This window comes from Medicago sativa, chromosome 7 (genome assembly GCF_051527215.1).
Source record: "Medicago sativa cultivar Bolivia chromosome 7, Bolivia_mono, whole genome shotgun sequence".
NCBI lineage: Eukaryota > Viridiplantae > Streptophyta > Magnoliopsida > Fabales > Fabaceae > Medicago > Medicago sativa.
In genome coordinates, this window is record NC_140755.1 from 24,717,394 (window position 1) to 24,736,898 (window position 19,505).

Below are 19,505 nucleotides of genomic sequence, written 5' to 3' on the forward strand. Positions count from 1 at the left end.
AATAAGCTGTTTTGTATAAATAAGTTGTTTTGAATAAGCTGTTTTGCACAAATAAGCTATTTTGTATAAATAAGTTGTTTCGAATAAGCTGTTTTGCATAAATAAGCTGTTTTGAATAAGTTGCTTTGCATATATAAGTTGTTTTGAATAAGTTGTTTTTTAAAATGAAATCGGAATAAGTTGTTTTGTATAAATAAGCTGTTTTGAATAAGCTGTTTTGCACAAATAAGTTGTTTTGTATAAATAAGTTGTTTTGAATAAGTTGTTTTGCACAAATAAGCTATTTTGTATAAATAAGTTGTTTCGAATAAGCTGTTTTTGCATAAATAAGCTGTTTTGAATAAGTTGTTTTGCATAAATATGTTGTTTTGCATAAATATGTTGTTTTGAATGGGTTGTTTTTTAAAATGAAATCAGAATAAGCTGTTTTGTATAAACAAGCTGTTTTGCACAAATAAGTTGTTTTGCATAAATAAGTTGTTTTGAATAAGCGGTTTTAAAAAAAGTGATCCTAATAAGTTGTTTCGAATAAGCTGTTTTGCATAAATAAGCTGTTTTGAATAAGTTGCTTTTTAAAATGAGATTGGAATAAGTTGTTTTGCATAAATAAGTTGTTTTGAATAAGCGGTTTTTAAAAAATCATTATAATAAGTTGTTATGCATAAATAAACTATTTCGAATAAACTATTTTGCATAAATAAATTGTTAAGAAAAAAATTATAATATGGGGCTTTAATTTAGTGGGCTTTGAAATTTTGGGCTCTATTGACACCTCTACTTATTAGAATTAAGCTTTCACTTAGGGTATAGAAAGCAATTATGTTGGGTGTAGAAAGCAATTATGCACGGTGCATAAGGATCTCCTTATACACCATAACCACACCCGTAGGGCAGTGGTAAAAAGTGGGTCCAGCGTTTTGTTTTGTGTGTATAATAACTAGTAAGGCAGTTTGGATTATAATTGTGACATGTTATAATCAAGTAGCGAAAAGACGAGCACGTGAGTGCCCGTCTTTCTGCTCTTTATTGTGCTAAAATTTGAAAATTATGAACGGTGTATTTTTATAAGATTTTGATTAAAAGTATAAATATAAATGATTGTTGCTTTCAAATTACAACAAATCAAACTAACCTTGTTTATCTATTTCAGTGACACCAACAATATAATAAACAAATATAATCTAAATTCTAATCTTTTTAATAACACCAACAACAATCATTATTATAGAAAAAAAAATTTAAAGCATAAAGGGAAAAATGGACATATATTGTGTTTGTTACCTTTTTTTTAATTTGTTACATTTTTTTTAATATTTTAATTTACTCTTATCTACTTTTATATGTGTTATTTGTATTTAAAATGGAGGCTAATTTGGAAAAGAGAAAAAGGCAGCCCAAACGAGTCGAGCTATTTTCTTTATATATAGTATAGACCCACAAAGACCTACGACGATCTACTTAACTTTGATTGGTAGAAATATTAAGGAAAAAAAAAGGACAAAAGCTCCGATTTGATTGGCTGAAAAATTAAATAATGAGTGTGATATATTACTTTCCACCTAAAAGTAAAGTTTATGGTAATTGATTTTCATTATTATTACTAGCAAAAAGACGGGCATTCACACGTCTTTCCGCTCTTTTTATTGCAGTAACGTATGAACGGTGAATACAGTGAATTAAGCAAAAACACAAAATACTTAAAGTACAGTGAATTAAGCAAAATTAATTAGGGTTAATGGTGCTTTACCCCATGTAATATAGGCCATTTTCGGTTTTACACCCTGTAAAATATTTTTTTTGATTTACCCCCTGTAAAATATTTTTGTTTTGATTTACCCCCTAACAGGTCATTCAAAAACCAGAATTTCTGAAGAAAAACATAAAAAAATTGGTTTTTGAATGACCTGTCAGGGGGGTAAATCAAAACAAAAATATTTTACAGGGGGTAAATCAAAAAAAATATTTTACAAGGTGTAAAACCGAAAATGACCTATATTATAGGGGGGTAAAACACTATTAACCCATTAATTAAAGGAAAAGGTTCACAACACTTCCAAGGGTATCAATACACCAAAACCCACCTTGTTTAAGCCTTGAAATGGTCTAACTCAATCTACCCTTTTCTTTGTAAAATTGACGTTTTGAATTCACGATTTTGGATGGTTTTTCTTGAGTTTTTGAGTGTTTTTGGTTTATTTGAAGTGTTTAGAAGCTTTTGGTTGAAGAATGGTGAAATTTCATGATGATTTGAAGTTTTTGGAATTTTTGATGAAAATGGTGTTTTCTCTAACCCTAAAAATCGCCCCCCTCTCTCTCTCTCTCTGAGTTTTTGGGTACTTATAGAGGGAGTAACTTGGTCACCAAGAGTGAAAAATTAGGTTAAGTGGGGAGTAAGAAATGGTAGTTCGGAATTTTTGCAAAAAATGAGTTTTTTGTGACTTTTTTGGATGATTATTGGTGGTAAGTGATGATGTGTTATATGTGAAGATGATTCTAAATGCACAAATTGTGGTGAAAGAAATGAAATGGGAGTGAAATGTGCATTTTGGGTGAATTTGTTAAAGTTAGTGTTTTTTTGAATTTTTTATTTGAATTTTGTGATATTGAAAATAAAAAAAAAATTGGTGTAATATTGTGATTTTTTTTGATTAGAAATGCAATAGAAGTGAAAGGAATTGGAGTTTTTGTCTGATGAAATTGAGTTTTCTTGAGAACGAAGTAAGAAAATAAAAATGTGAAAAAATAAATAAAAAAAATGCATAAAAAAGAACAATTTGAAGTTAACTTGTAAAACAAGTAATTAAGGGGAAAAATACTAATGGGAATGCATTTGTTTTGAAAAGTTGACTTTTGGTCAACTGTTGACCTTGGTGAACGTTGTCTTTTTTTGAATTTTTTTTAGAAAATAAGAAGAAAGAAAGTTTTGGTTAGGGCAAAATTGGGGTATGACACTACTCAACCTTTGTTTCCCAAATTTCCCCTTGGTACGATCAAGAACAACAAGCAGAACACAAAAAAGAAGAGATACAATGAGTACCTTTTAGATAAGAGTTGTTAAATCGATCGGAGGGAAACTTCAAGTTCCTAGAAATTCTAGAACCCTTGACTTTGAAATTCAACGCAAGTGAATGAAGGAGAGTACATATTATATGGATTTCTCGATTGAATCGTGTGAACGATGACAATAAATTCATGAAATAAGAAAATTCTCAAATGAAAGGGAGATATCAAGGTGTCTGAAAAAGTTTCTCAAACAACAACCTTCCATTTTTATAAAGATCTTTTGATTGTGCGCCAACAACTGAGGTTCGTTGAAATATGAAAGTAGAAATCCAACGATCTTGATTGCGCCTGGGAAATCGTAATTACCCTTAAATACGAAAGGGGCATCCTTATGTGTTAAAGATAATATGAGCTTGAGGTGCAACTACTCCGGACTAGGTCTCCAACCACATCGCTTACCCAATGCATGATAGCACATTAAGCCATAACCCACACTGTTCTAGCCAACATAGAATACTTCATGTGTACCTCATGCACATCTCATCCAACCTGGACCATTCATATGATCTCTAATAGTCTCCCACATATCTCGTAGGTTTCACGAAGTTAGTTACTGTTGTGCTCCACTATATAAGTGTGGTTTCACGCCACACTCAAGATACGGTCACATTTTCACTACTTTACGCACACATTCCTTCCTGAATTCCCTCATTGACTTGAGCATCAAAGTGCTAACTTGTTTTGCAGATTGATTTCCCTTCATCGGAATCTACTCCATCGCACCATAGAACTACTTCCATGGAATCGGAAACCGCTCGTACGAGCACTTCCCCTAGTTACTCATCCTTATGGTTTACTCTAGATCACGTACTACATCTTTTATTGTTCCAATTAAATTAAATATTTGCAGCAGATGTTGCTTTGTGCAACTTGCTGTTTTAACCAACTCAATCAAAACCATTAGACAATTTAACATGGGAAAGTCTTAAATTTACAAGCCACTACCAAAAAATGTAGGCCGAATTACTCTTATATCGCCGTGTAGCTTTACGATTACTCAGCAACTTCTAGGTGTGAAGACAAACTCACAAGAATTGAAAAGAAGATGGGATGATCTTATTTTTAAAAAGGTGCAAATGATTTTAAAACTTAAAATTGATATTTCAGTAACACCAAATACATAATACAACAAGAGTAATGACATTTGTACAACCAATTAATGACAACTTTCTTTTTATCTCTACTTATTTGTCAAAATCAAAAGAGACTGGGAGAGAAAAAGGAAGTCAATAGAGAGATTGAGAGAGAAAAATGAAGAGAGAGAGTAAGAACATAATGTAAATATGAGAGAGTTGTCCAAAAATTGTCATAAAATGATTATACAAATATCTTTTTCCATACAACAAATACTAACTAAACATCCGAGGGAATTTCATCTGTCCAAAGAAATCTAAAAATATACACATCTACAAAGTTTCCTTTAAAATAAAAAGCCTTTCTGAGTATACCCTCTCTGTAGAACCCAACCTTTTCCAACACCCTTTGAGAAGCCATGTTATTAACAAGAGTAAAAGCTTGCAACCTTCTCAAATCGGGGAACTCATGGAACACTTTTGATAGAACAATCTTCACTACATTAGTGGCAATCCCTTGACCCCAATGGTTGAATCCAATAGCGCATAACCCAAATCTGCTTTAAACTTCTCATTAGCATAAGGAAGAACCCAAACGATTCCAATGGAGTGGTCATCAAGACATATTGATTGGCGTAAGGGTTAATGCATTCATTTTTTATGAAATCCAAAGCTTCTTTCTTTGAATTACAGGTTTCCAATCGAGTATCCTCGGTTACTCTTTCATCTCCTAGCCATAATAACACATCATCTATATCACTTTCTTTAATGGTCCAATAGTGACCCTTGATGGATTTATTATTGCCATATAAATCAAACCACTTTTGTTTTTGCAAAAGCTTTCCAAAAATTTATTACTATTTAGCGGAGGATATTTCGATAAGATTAATGTGGCTAAGCTATAACAGATGTTAGTGGTTTGCTAGGTACATGTACTCCTATGTGATGTTATGTTAGTTTTTTTATTTTTATTTTTATTTTATTTCTTGTATTTGATATTCAAATTCTATTTAAAAAAGTAAAAAATTTATCGAAGTTTTTACTAGGTTGAGTCATGACCTGGTCGTTTTATTTAAGACGTTTCGTGACACTACTTAAAATTGTGCAAGAATGACTATCATCCATGCCGCCTCCAGGATAAAACAAGTTCAGCTACAACTGTGCGGTTAACTATGCAGTGTAGAAACTCATTCAAGATTTACACCTCCAATATGGTATTGAGACCATTATTTAATACCGAAATCACTCTATTATGGTATTGTGTCCACTCTATTATGACACTAAGACCACTCAGATATGGTGTTATCACCATTCTAATTTTTAAGTTCTTCAAAATATCAATATGGTACTACAATCACTCAAATATAGTGATGCCACCATTCTTTACGTAAGAAGTTTAGATACCTGATACGATACAAATACGATATAATCTTGATACGAGAAAATTTTAAAATTCAAGTTGCGATACGATCATGACTTTAATAAAAAATTAAAGGGTTAATAGTATTTTACCCCCTTGTAATATACGTCATTTCCGGTTTTCCACCCTGTAATATTTTTTGTTTGGTTTTCATCCTTGTAATTTGAAGATTTCTGGTTTTGGACCTTTATGAATTTTGACAGTACAAAATCGACGATATGGCAGGGGGCTAAACCAAAATTTGCTCAAATTAACAGGGGTAAACTTAAATTTGCTTAAATCACAGGCGGTAAACCAAAATTTTCACAAATTACCGGGGGCGAAATTTACCATGAAGGTCCAAAACCAAAAAATCTTCAAATTATAAGAACGAAAACCAAACAAAAAATTTTACAGGGTGGAAAACCGGAAATGACCTATATTACAGGGGGTAAAGCACTATTAACCCAAAATTAAATTTAAACTATAAATTGAAATGCAAAATGCAATCTATGGACTAAAACTCAAAAACAAAAAAATAGACGCAAAAACTAGACCAAACAGAGATAAAACAACGACAAGGCACAACAATAAAATTGTCTTCACACAACAATCAACAATAACAATGTTCTCAAATAAATATAAAAACGCAACACATACAACGGACAACAATATAAATATAAGAGTAAATTACACTCCCCTCCCCTCAAAGATGCTTGAATTACAATCCCTTCCCCTCTTATGTTAAAATATACATTACTCTCCCTTGAAAAGATAAATTTATACTCCCCTCCCCTATAAGATGCTTGAATCACAACCCCTTCCTTTAATAATTAAATATGCACTACACTTTAATCTATTTTAATATAAATAATTATTTTTATGATATATAAAAAATTAGAACAACCATTAAGAAAAATAAATTCATTTCTTTATAATTCAAATGTCAATGATAATTAAATTTAAATATTGTCCTATTAATTTTATAATTTAGAGTATAAAATTTACCTTAAATAACCATATTTTATTGTCTTTATTAATTTTTCACATATTTTAATTTTATTTTAGGTTATTTCATATTTTATAATAGGGTTTAAAACTAAATGTTAATGCAATTGTGAATGAAAAATAGGAAAAATATGTATTCAGATTTTGATTATATTAAAATAGACCCGCAATACTATTTTTTTTTTTTTTTAAGTTTGTTAGATTATTAATTTTTTTGCTAGATTATTAGAAATAAAATAAAAAATTGAGGGAGTAAAGTGTAGGTTTAAACATAAGAGGGGAGAGGAATGTAATTCAAGCTTCTCTTAGGGGAGGGGAGTGAAATATTTTATAATATGATTTAAATAAGAGGAGAGGGGAGTGTATATTTAACATAAGAAGGGAGGGGAGTGTAATTCAAGCATCTTTGAGGGGAGGGAAGTGTAATTTACTTTAAATATAAATATATAAGTTTAAGTAATATTCATAATAAAGAAAGTGGCAATTAGTCAATTAAATATATGGTATATCTTTCTGTAAAAAAAAATGGTACATCCCAAAAAGAGAACACCATTACTTAGTCAATTACATAAGAAACATCACGTATCCCACGCGTATTGATTTTCCACTGCACATCCCTTGTGTATCCCCGAATTATCTGAAAAGTATCGCACATTTGTTTTTTAAAAATAAAACTTAATCTTCAGATACTTTTCCAATATATATTGAGGCGTATCCGACAGGTATCAATGTAGCATATGTATCTGATACTGATACGTCATCCATTTTGAAGTATCTGGTCTTTAGAGTTCTCCACTCTATTATAGTATGAATAATCAACTATAGTTAGTTGATAGGTAAACTAGAGTTAGTATGTTAGTTAGGGAGTAAATTACTCCAAAGTTACTTTATAAATAAGCTACCACATTGTATCAGAGCGATACCCTAGGGAGGAAGGTGATGATGCTTCCTTTTCAATTCATACATCGATTATGATGAAGAATCTGATGATGCATCTTCTGCTTCTGCGATTCTGGAAACTCCATCTTCTCACGACTGCATCGTTTTCAGTAGTTTCAATTCTGGAAACTCCATCTTCTCACGATTGCATCTTCTATTTCAAATCCATCAATCGAACCAAAATGGATTCTCCATCAAGATTGAGGAGATTTCTTGTGTTCTCAGTGATTCTTGCAAGAGCATCATCGATGATGATGATTCTTGAACCTCAATTGTAGACTCGCGACTCTGATTTCGTTCACTCTCAAGTATTGGAAGTTCTCGTCATTGTTTTATCGATGAGATTGTGCATTGTTTACGATGTTGCCACTGTGAGGCCTTTCGCCTCTTGGTTCTTTGTCGAAAAACAGACTGAACCAATCGTTTCCTCCATCAACAATCAAGTTCGGTCTTTTCATCTACATGATGAATCTATTGTTGATTTTGATCCCAATGGAAGCTTTTCGTTTTCACTTTTCTCCATTTACAATGTTCTACATCACACTTCTTTTCGGTTATGGTGGGTACCATGGGACAGAGGAAGGAAAACTCTTAATCTCAATATTCCCTTCAGTTTGAGAGATTCTGGGAAGAAGACAAGTGCTTGTCGCATCGCGTTTTCGCTAGTCATGAACGCAATTGGAATGGTTTGCAGAATCATGATTTGCAAAATCACTTTTAGTTTTTGTGTTTCCTTGCAAAAGCGCGTTTTGCATAAGCTGTTGTTGGTTCATAAGTACTTTTGCAGCATATGAAGAGCATAATCGCGTTTTTGTTTAAAAACGTGTTAACAAAATCACATTACAGAAGCTTTACAGAAGCACTTGAAGAAGTTACTTTGAATCAGTTTCTGGTTGTTTTCATGTTCGGGTTTGCAGAATTCCTTTCCAGTTCGCTTAGCTGCATTGTAGAATTGTGTCTTTTTTCTTTTTCTTCTCGCAGAAGCACGTTTCAGAGAAGTGGTTTTGATTCAGATTTTGGATAAGTTGTTTTGATTCAGTTTACGAATTGGTATTCATTCATGAATCTTTGTTCTTTGTTCTACTCAGTTCCTCAGATGGTGTTGGCTTTCTATGGTTTTGGGCCTAGGCGTCATCTTCAGTTAGGCTTCAATATGGGCTTCCTATTTTTCCAATCTTTTAAAACATTTGCTAGTTTACCCCCCCCCCCCCCCTCCCCCAATTTTACTTTAGTATGAATAATCATTGTATTTCAAACTTAAATTGGTGAATTTCCCCACTTTGAGTTTGAGGGGGACTATTACAGTATGAATAATCAACTATAGTTAGTTGATAGGTAAATTAGAGTTAGTTACTCTATAAATAAGCTACCTCATTGTATCATTCCATTATCTTTCATCAATATACACCCTCCGTCACTATTATAAGCAAAAGTCTATATTTTAGATTCATTGATTAATCATAATGATGTATATAATCTTTATTATAGATCTCGATTAATGATGTATATAATCTTTATTATATACCACCTGCATCATTTAATGATTGAATTTAAAATGTTGAGTTTTGCTTATAATAGTGATTGGATGGTGTATTCATTTCTATAATGAGTTTCTATGAGTATCTCCCACATGAGTACTTTTACGCTTGCTTTCTTACTAATCATTATAACCTTCTTCCCTATGATTCCATGATTCATAACACACTCTAAAATAAAACTGATATGTCCGGAAGAGACGAATGAAGGCAACGACAACGGTGCGATGCAATCTTCGCGGTGGAACGAAGGGTGCCTGCAGGCACGTTAACACTTCAACGCTCAGGTCAGTGTAGGAAATTAGATGGAATGTGTAAAAATGTATGAGAAATGAATCGTACACTGAGGGTGACGTTGAGTCACCCTTATATTAAGGAAGGAGACATTAACAAATTCCGTGAAATGCGGCACATCATCAGGGGGCCGTTGGAGGCCACATAATGTCGTAAGATGCACGGTGGCGTGCTTCAGTGAGGTGGTATGCACCAACACTAGCATGCTCACTCAAGGGATGCGTCTTGATCTGGATGACTTCTTGTCCGCGTGTCATCATAGGATTGGCCGGTCCAAAACAAAATCGTTATGAGGATTAATTTTTTCTTAAATCTATTTTTTTTTTATAAAAAACAATAAGGCAACACATAAATTAGTTGAAATTCATTTATTTTTTTATTGTAAATAAAATGAATTTCAAAATGTTTTTTTTTAAATCTATTTTTTCTAAGCTAAAACACCCAAGAAAAAAATAAATAAATAAAAAAACTAGTAATAGCTGCAATTTCAATTTTAAAGTTTGAAAAATAAAAATAAAAACAGCTGCAGCAGTATAAAAACACTCCTACTTTACCATCTTCCATCAAAATTAAAAATTCCTTTAATTAACACAAAAAAATGGCAAAGATAATAACATGAACGCATCCTTCATCTAACTCAACACTCATCTCCCTCCGTCGCTACGAACTCACATCGAATCTCAAACGGCAAAGGTAATACAATTTAACAAGTTAGAAACCATTGGTTTTAATTTAATCTAGGGTTTTGAATTTCTACTGAAATTAGTATATGAAATAACTGGTTTTTTTGTTTCAGTGAGTGGTACTGGTAGGTGAATATGAGCATTGTTCCTAAAGAAACAATCGAAGTTATTGCTCAGAGTATTGGGATTAACAATTTATCTCCTGATGTTGCGCTTTCTGTTGCTCCTGATGTTGAATACCGTATGCGTCAGATCATGCAGGTTAGTTCTCTTCACTTTTCTACTTTTTTTTTTTGTCAATTAATAATTTATGAAGTAAAAATTGAACAGAAAAATAATTGAGTTAGTGTTCTGTTGAAAATTTAAGATTATGTTCTCTTACACTGTTTGTTCGAATCACGGTGTTAGGAGAATAGTTTTGGTTAGTTAGTTAGACTGGTTAGATAATAAGTGATTTTGAAAAACTTATACAAACACCAGACACAACATTGACACCGACACATGCTCTATAGTACCGACACTTCTGATTAAAGGCATGTTGGTAGTGGGAGTCTAGGAAACATGGTATTATCCCCCAAGGTCCTGGTTTCAACTTCCATGGGAGGTAAAAACTCGCCATTTGTACAGGGGACTTGAGGGGTGGGGGGGTGGGGGGGACAAGAAAGCTACTGATGTTGTGTGGGACTGGGCTGTTACATATTGTGTTTGTGTCCGACACTGACACAATAGATCTGATTACATTCAATTATATCATTTTCTCAAATTACTGTCTGTGTCGTGTTGTTGTCCGTGTTTCTGTCGGTGCTTCATAGGACACAAATATTGACACCAGTTTTGTAGTACAGACACTTCTTTAGATAATATGCGAAATTGTTGGTATGAAACATTGATACAAACACTGGACACGGCACTGACACATGCTTTTTAGCATTTACACTTCTGATCGAAGGCGTGTTCATTGTCCGACACATGTTCGTGTTTGACACTGACACGACAGATATGACTATATTCAACTATGTCTTTTTTTGAAATGACTATCAGGGCTGTGTCCGTGTTCGTGTCTGTGTTGTTGCTTCATATGACACAAACATTAACACTGGCTCTGTAGTATTGACACTTCGTTAGATAATACGCGAAATTGTAGCTACAAAACAAGGATACAAACAATAGACACGACATTGACACTGACACTGACACAGGCTCCATAGTACGGACACTTCGTCTCAGATACTGACATATTTGATCACATTTTATTGTGTCGGTGTCCGTGTCTATGTTGGTGCTTCGTAGAAGGCAGGTCAAGGTGATAATTTGAGAAAATCGGTGTCCGTGTCGGATGCAGATATTGGGACATTGGACTTACCTTCGAATATGAAATGCCGGTGATACTGATAAGGTTTGTAGTCACTGTAGGGATGTGTTAATACAACACTTTTGTATTAGATTTTCCGTGTATTCTAGGGCGGCCAATGCACAAGGCTTTAACCAGATGGGAGTTTGGGAAGGGTAGATGTATGCAGCTTTACTCGTGCGAACATAGATCCTGTTTTCTGGATTTGAACCTCTCTCCTCTAGGTTGTGAGAAAAAACCCTTCACATTGTGCCAAGGCTCGTATAGGAAAATAACGATGTTTTGGTTGTGTTGTTAGAAGTTCTCTGTCTATCTTTTTCTTATCTTCCCTCAACAATTTAAACTTTCACACAGGAAGCAATCAAATGCATGCGACACTCTAAGAGAACAACTCTGACTGCAGATGATGTTGATGCTGCACTCAACTTGAAGAATGTTGAAGTAAGTGACTTGAGTTATTTTTGTTTTAAGTGAGTGATAGGTTTCAGTTCTACCATCATTTAGCATCAATCAACCCACTGTATAATTTTTTTTATGATAAATCTTATCACAGTTTTGACTTTTCTGTATGTTTTGAGCTCTTACGTATGACCTGAACAATTACTCTGTTTTTCCTAATAGTAGCTCCAAACCCTATCTATAAACATGTGGGGTTAGAAAAGGATTAAAGCCTACGTGATTTTTGTGAAATTTGAATATTGTGAATTTAGTGACTTTTTTATTATAATATCCACACGTGATTGACAGAAAGCAATTTTGTTTTAATTATACTATCGTAGAAGGAAAGCACTGTCCTTAATTGTAGAGCCTTTAATGTGAAAGTTGTTTGTCTGTTTCCCATTTGTTCTTTGGCGGTTCTTCATATAACTTTGTTAGATTAGATTCTTATTTATTTAAGCTTCCAAACTAATTGCACACCCAAGAACCATAAAGGAATGTATGATTAAATTATTTTCCTTCTGTGATAAAAGATATATGCTTATATAGTTGTCACATGTCTCTGGCTTAGAAATGCCTATGTTTATATGTTTTGATCTTTTGAAAGATATGTTTAATTCTAGAATGTAGAAACAATCCATGTTTTTTTTTCAGTTTACATGACAAATCTCATCTTAAGAACATATATGCAGAATAGTTTAAAGTATCTTCGTGTTTCATACTATGTTCAGCATCCTCTAAAGTTGTGGGAAGATGTGTATTTATTTTCTACTAAATGAGAACTTGACTGTGGATATAAGAATATGTGCTCAGCAAAGACTAAAGTTCCATGATTTTCAGATATTTCCAAATAGAGTGATGCATGTTACAACTACTGTTTAGAAGCTTTAGCAACGTCTCTTGATTTTGAAAATGCTTACCTTTTGTCTCTAATCTCAGTATCACCTTTTGCTTTCTTCTTATGTCAGCCAATATATGGATTTGCATCTGGAGGTCCTCTACGATTCAAACGAGCTGTCGGACACAGAGATTTGTTTTATATTGATGACAAGGATCTAGACTTAAAAGATGTAAGGGAGACATTAATCATCGTTCTTCAAACAGATTTAAACCTGGAATGCATCACCTTCTTAAATTACTGCTTGTGTTAATTGTAGGTCATTGAAGCTGCTTTACCAAAAGCTCCCCTTGATACTGCACTTACCTGTCACTGGCTTGCCATCGAAGGAGTGCAACCTGCTATTCCAGAAAATGCTCCTGTAGATGGTAGCTATCTAACCTGAAGTGCTACAAGTAGTTTTTTATTTTTTTTTTTGTTGCTAAAAGATGAATGTTTGATGCTACAATTCTCTGATCTAGGTTTCAAGTAAACTAAAATTTAGCTCAAGAGGAACTGTTGATGTATATTATTCTGATGTTATCATTACTATGTCTTATGTATTCTCTGTGTTCACTCGTAAATTGTTTGTCGATTTAGTGGTTAGATTGTGATATGTGACTATTGACGTTGTTTTTCTATTTTCATTTTGGCATTCTAATGCTGCCCATCCTATTAATTGATTCTTTGTAAATCTTCCAACTTTCCTATAACTTGTGCTCCACTGCCTTTTTTTAAGAATAATTGTTTTCCCCATTATTTTATGTGCAGTAATTTCAGCTCCTTCAGATGTCAAAAAGCATGAACAAAAGGATGACAATCTTCCAGTTGATATCAAATTACCTGTTAAGCATGTCTTATCTAGAGAGCTTCAGGTATCAAAATTATTACGCCACTGCTAGCTATCTTGTCTATCATCCTGAAGTTCATTTATGTTAGCTTAATATTTTTTGCAGCTCTATTTTGATAAAGTGACTGAGCTAGCTTTGAATGAGCCTGATTCGGTTCTCTTTAAAGAAGCATTAGTAAGTTTGGCTACTGATTCAGGACTTCATCCATTGGTTCCTTATTTCACATGCTTTGTAGCTGATGAGGTAACAAGATGTCTTTTTCTTGTGTTGGTGGATAAGAATGAAAGGGTTGCTTTACACTAGCTCCTTACAGTTGTGTGCTTCTCCATTCCTTTCAGGTTTCTCGTGGTTTAAGTAACTTTCCACTTCTATTTGCCTTGATGCGAGTTGTTAATAGCCTTTTGCAAAACTCTCATATCCATATTGAACCTTATGTAAGTTCACCTCCTGTTGATATAGCATATCTGTATACCTCTTTCTGTGATAACATGCTATTTTTATATTTAGGGCTGCATTAGTAATATTGAATCAACATTTTCATTTTGGAATTCTGTAGAGTCCATTGAATTGCACATGCATGCTTTATGCTAACGTATTGATGTTGATCTGCCATTTGTTGCTCCTTCATCAAGATGGTTATAATAATATTTAACCTAAAAAATATAGAAACTAATTAAAATGAAAAAAAGGTTGTACGTAATGTAGTTTTTGATAGCCTGGTCTGTGGGCTGGCCCATGGGAAACAATCTCTAAATTTTTTATCTTCCAATTTTTGCTTGCTTCAGCTACACCAGTTGATGCCATCAATTGTAACCTGCCTTGTTGCTAAAAGATTGGGAAGTAGATTGACAGACAACCATTGGGAACTTAGAGACTTCACGGCTAACCTGGTTGCATCAATATGCAAAAGGTAACCTCAATCTCTATGTTGTATGTTGTCGACTAAGGGAAATTGAATTTTTTTACTTGATATTTTTATTGGTATCCAATTCACTTGTTGCATTTCATTACACATTTCCTCCATTTTATTGCAGCAAAGCCAATGAATAATATATTTGTTGTGGATTTGACTATTTGTATTTCCTTCCAAATGAACCACTGTTTTCGTAGGTCAAGTTCAAAGACACGCTTTAATGTTTCCTTTCATTGTGAATTTGTATCATTTAAACTTATGTTTTTTGTTGAGCTATCAAACAGCTTCCTCATGGAGTCGTTGTTGTTTGATGATTTTGAACTTTCTGCATACTGTTGAAATATCAAACTGTTAACTGGAAAATCTAGTCTTGGTAATTGACTTTTGGTATCTCACCTGGTTTGAGATGGAAGGAGATTGTCTCTTGTGAAATTTCTATCCAGTGGAATCTCTCCCACTCACTTTATATTTAAATTATGGAGGTTAAATTATTTAAAATTAATGAATGGTATGGATTAACACTGTACAGCCTCCAGTGGATTTCTCACGAGAGAGAATCCCTGCCCGTTTGAGCTATTAGGTAGCTTGTTTGTTGGTCATTTTGTATAGAAAGTTTATCGTTTTAAAAGCTTTTGTTATGCAGGTTTGGACATGTTTATAGCAATCTACAGTCCCGGTTGACAAAAACGTTGCTGAATGCATTCTTGGATCCAAAGAAGGCAATGACACAACACTATGGTGCAATTCAGGGGTTAGGAGCACTAGGACCCAATGTGGTATTGTCCCTCTCCATGCTCTTTGCATTTAATAAATTAGTGAAACACCAAAAGTAGGATTAATATTGTGAAAGAGAAAAACGAATAAACCGGTTCATTTGTTTATTCTATGTTTGAATATTACCCTGCAATGTGTACCATAAAATGTTGTACTCCATGGTATCAGAAATACGAGATTGAAATTTGTTTTCATATATCCACAAAACTATGTCTAAAGCACCTGGAAATAAGACGCTGTTGTTTCTATTGAAAGATGAGGGAGGAGGAACTAACTTAGTAATTGGCAGACTGAAACAGTTTGAATGTTTATGCTCAACCCATTTTAATTAATTTTATCAGCATATGAAATTTCTTCAAATCTGTCATACGATATACTGGTTAGTTCAAATTATAACTTCCAGTGAGTTGTCCGTATGCATGTTGTCATGAATATCATTAGGTTCCCATTTTGTTCAGTCTGACAGAAACTGTTACTTTATATACTTAATATATGCAGTATATTGAGACTTATGTGAAACTGAAAGTTTTTACTTTTTGGAAAAAAAAACAGTGCTACATGTTTGATTATTATTCATATTACTATCAAACATGTATTGAACATAATTTTGTTATTTAAGGATTTAATTGACTCATTTGAAAACCTGTGTTTCTTAGTTGTTTAACTCAGTCAGTTTCCATTCTTACATCCAAGGTTTTGATATGTTTCCTTACTTTGGAGGTAGGTTCGCCTTCTTTTGCTGCCAAATCTTGAAGCATATATACGACTTCTTGAACCAGAGATGCTTCTTGAGACACAGAAAAATGAAATGAAAAGACATGAAGCTTGGCGTGTTTATGGAGCCTTGCTGGTAAGATATGTTATCAGATACTTGTTACAATTGATAAGTATCAGTACATCAGTCTCCGTATAATAATGATTGTCTAATAATTTTATGTAATGTTTCATTCAGCGTGCTGCAGGTCAATGTGTATACGTTTCGCTAAAGTTGTTCCCCACTTTTCCATCTCCTCTCCCTCATACTGTCTGGAAGACCAGTGCAAGTGTTCTTACTTCTCCACCTAGTGAGTATTTTTCTAATTGCCTAAGAAAATACTGGTCAATTGTAAATGTCTTGGTATTGTAACTTTTAAACTTGTTCATAGAGGGAGAACCCCTTTTGCGCAGTTAATTTATTTAATGGAGTTTAATACCTCCAAAAGAAAAGGACCTGCATGCTTTACTATTGGAATCTCACTAAAATGAATCAAGCTTTTGAAACTGAAGCAGTAGTCAAGTTGGTAACGATCATGGCTTATCAAACTCTCGTTCGAATAGTGAATTGCCTAACTTATTTTTTTTGTATCGAATTGTAAAATTTAAAGATACAATGGAGATATCTTGAAACATAAAATATAAACGATATATGATGATCAATGCAACAGTTGTAAGCAATTGATTGACAAAACTTTTCTCTAATTTCTTGATACACTTCCAATATTTACGTTTGAGAAGCTGGGCTGATTGAATTAATCCGAACATTGGATGAAGTAGACATTGTTTATCTTTAATATATATATATATATATATATATATATATATATATATATATATATATATATATATCTGTACAGTTCTTTAAAACCAACAATATACGGAATATTATGATTCAACTTGTGATGATATATAAGTGTAGATAGTGCCATAGTTGTCTTCTTTAATGCTTTCTTCGTATACTGACTCCTTAGGTCGTATACTGACTCCTTTTTCATGTTTGATCATGAAGATAAACGCAAGGCAAGCCCTATGGAATTGGAGCAGCAGCCCCCTTTGAAGAAAGTAGATACTGATGGAGATGTTAGTGTAGTTCAGGAAAATTCTTCACCATCTCATAAGGAAGAGGAGACAATAACTCAAGCTTCTTCAGTTGAGTCAAAAATTGGTGCAGCGTCATCCTCTGGAGAGACGAAAAATAAGATCACTACAGATGGTGAAGTTAGAAGCAGTGAGGGTGATACTCAGGATTTGAAGATCTCTTCTGTCCTAGCCCATATTTGGAAAGATGAACTGAATTCAGGACGTGTCCTGACATCATTGGTTGAGCTGTTTGGTGAAAACATACTTTCATTTATTCAGACTCGTGAGATGTGTATGTTCTTGTAACCTAGGCCAGATTATAGCAACGTTTGTTCATGGTTAAACCATGGAAAACATGTAGGTAATGTGTGATTTCGAGAACTAACTAATATCACTTAGTATAAAATGTATAATTCGTTTTGGTGATCGAACTTTTAGCTTCACGTGAAATTTATTTTGAAGCTTTAGATGTCAGGTTAGTGCCTGTTGGAAATTGAGGGACTCGAATGTAATGTTAGTGTAAAATGTCAAATTCATTGCAGCCTAATTGAGAATTCAAACGATACAATTCTTTTTCTGACAAATTAAGATAGTTTAGTTCATGCATACATTTTGAATTCATAACAAAACTGTTTAACAACGGTGTTTGATGGTAACAATAATAAAAACATAATGTTAAAATTCAATACTTGTAGAATTATTTAAATGTTTGGCATGATCAGAGTAGTATTTAAGCAGCCAATTTAGTGGACTCTCTTTCAACAGCTATTTTAAGGATGCTGTCTTCTTCCAAGACCATTTGAATTGGCATGAAACCCATTCCATCTGCCATTGCAAGCATCATTTGCTTAGTTTCTTTCTTGAATTCTTCCAGATCAACCGTGCCATTCAAGTTGTGATCGAACTGTATAAACAAAGATTCATAAACACGAGCAAGCTCATTTGGGTCTGAATCTACATCAATACCAAAGTGTGTTTCAAAAACCCTCAAGCACTTGAGCTCCTTCAACATCTCATCATAGGAGAGAAGACCGTCGTTATTTGTGTCGAGGCAAGCGAACCAATTTCCAACTGAGCTATTAAATGCTTCATCTTCAAGGAAGTGGACAATTGTGGCACCATCTAAAATTTCTACACTCATCTTTCTCTTCTACTTGATGTCAAAAGTGGAAGGTAGTTTGTATTGACAATTAGAGTTTTACGTTTGCAAATGCTTGTGATTTGATGATAAGAGTTGGATCCTTCCATGTATATATAGGCATTAACAAATGCTTACAGAAGAATATATTCTTTAACTACTAACATGGTATAGAAACCATGTGCTTTTTGTGTCCCTTGCATCTATTAGTTTATTTTATTGTCCAACCGTTTAAATTGGATGCTTTCTTCAACTGTTGGCTCCTGATTGTTGAAATTGTTCCTTGTTGGTAATCCACGGATATACCAAAGATATGATGATATGAATACATTATTTATAACACTGTGCCGTAACTTTAACTCAGTTGGTAGGTACATTGCATAATCTATTTATGAGCCGCATTTCAAACTTCGAATAATTCACTTGTTAGACTACCTAACAAAAAAAAAAAAAACACTTACGTTCTATCTCATATTGGCAAAAGATTAATCTCGTAACCTTAAGGTATTTAGTTCAAACTCACATGAGAATTGTTGTAAAATGATAATTAGCGTCGCTTTAGTTAATAAAATATTTTCTTCCTCAATTTTCTATTAAAATATATTATTTGCAAAACAATGAAACTCCACGTCGGGAAGTCAGCGTTCGAGGACTAATTCCCTCGTTTTAGTGTATGTTAATTGTCAAACGAGTAAAGTAGGTTGGAAATAATTTATTGGACGTGGTGGTTTGTTGAATGTCTTAAACAAAGGGTACCCATTGACTATTTTAATATTATTCAAAGAACTAAAATTATTATTATTATGCTTTACAAAGGATCTTCTTGGTTTATTCTTCTTATTTTTCTTTTCTTGTCGAAACATTTTACGATAATATTCCTTGCGGTCTTTAATATTAGAAAATTTTCAAATAATATTTTGATTCTATTTATAAGAAAATGTCAGAAGTTTTAAGATGTGATTACTTCAATAACTTTTTTATCCCTCATTTAATGATTGTCTTTTTAATATTAATAATGGATGTATTTAATGTTTCAAAACATTTTATAAGGGTATATTTGTTAAAATGTTTAAAAAGTTACAATAAGTAATGATAGCATTGATTTTGATGTTTTTTTGGTTTTTCCTTAGAGTAAGAACCCGAGAGAGTATAAAACATCAAGGTTTTACAACTCGCGAGTTTATCTCAACTCGTTTTGCTTAGGTAAACTCGACTCGTAAACTCGACTCGAGAACTCGTACGAGTTTACCTAAAATTAAAATTAAATAAAATTTATTATTTACATGACATATGTAAACTAATATAATATTTTAAACAGTTCAATAGTGCAAAA

At 33.2% G+C, this 19,505-nt stretch overlaps 2 protein-coding genes across 2 annotated transcripts; one reads left to right on the forward strand and one right to left on the reverse strand.

Moving 5' to 3' along the window:
- The first annotated feature begins 9,876 nt into the window (after window positions 1–9,876).
- Window positions 9,877–17,618, forward strand: TAFII59 (TATA BOX ASSOCIATED FACTOR II 59). Its single transcript, XM_085730381.1, has 13 exons — window positions 9,877–10,004; window positions 10,108–10,255; window positions 11,700–11,786; window positions 12,752–12,853; window positions 12,941–13,049; window positions 13,432–13,535; window positions 13,617–13,754; window positions 13,850–13,945; window positions 14,297–14,421; window positions 15,068–15,200; window positions 15,923–16,048; window positions 16,151–16,262; window positions 16,964–17,618. Exons 2-13 carry the CDS (start codon window positions 10,130–10,132, stop codon window positions 17,338–17,340), a joined length of 1,635 nt encoding a protein of 544 aa, XP_085586507.1. The 5' UTR covers window positions 9,877–10,004; window positions 10,108–10,129; the 3' UTR covers window positions 17,341–17,618.
- LOC146905094 (uncharacterized) lies at window positions 17,582–18,280 on the reverse strand. Its single transcript, XM_085730382.1, has one exon. It carries the CDS (start codon window positions 18,173–18,175, stop codon window positions 17,765–17,767), a length of 411 nt encoding a protein of 136 aa, XP_085586508.1. The 5' UTR covers window positions 18,176–18,280; the 3' UTR covers window positions 17,582–17,764.
- Window positions 18,281–19,505: the final 1,225 nt, after the last annotated feature.

Excerpts from the sequence above, each read along its gene's own strand:
- TAFII59 (XM_085730381.1), top strand. The coding sequence starts at position 10,130 with ATGAGCATTGTTCCTAAAGAAACAATCGAAGTTATTGCTCAGAGTATT. Across the intron at positions 13,050-13,431 it reads AGAAAATGCTCCTGTAGATG|TAATTTCAGCTCCTTCAGAT; the intron begins GTAGCTATCTAA and ends TTTTATGTGCAG. Across the intron at positions 14,422-15,067 it reads GTTGCATCAATATGCAAAAG|GTTTGGACATGTTTATAGCA; the intron begins GTAACCTCAATC and ends TTTGTTATGCAG.
- LOC146905094 (XM_085730382.1), bottom strand. The coding sequence starts at position 18,175 with ATGAGTGTAGAAATTTTAGATGGTGCCACAATTGTCCACTTCCTTGAA.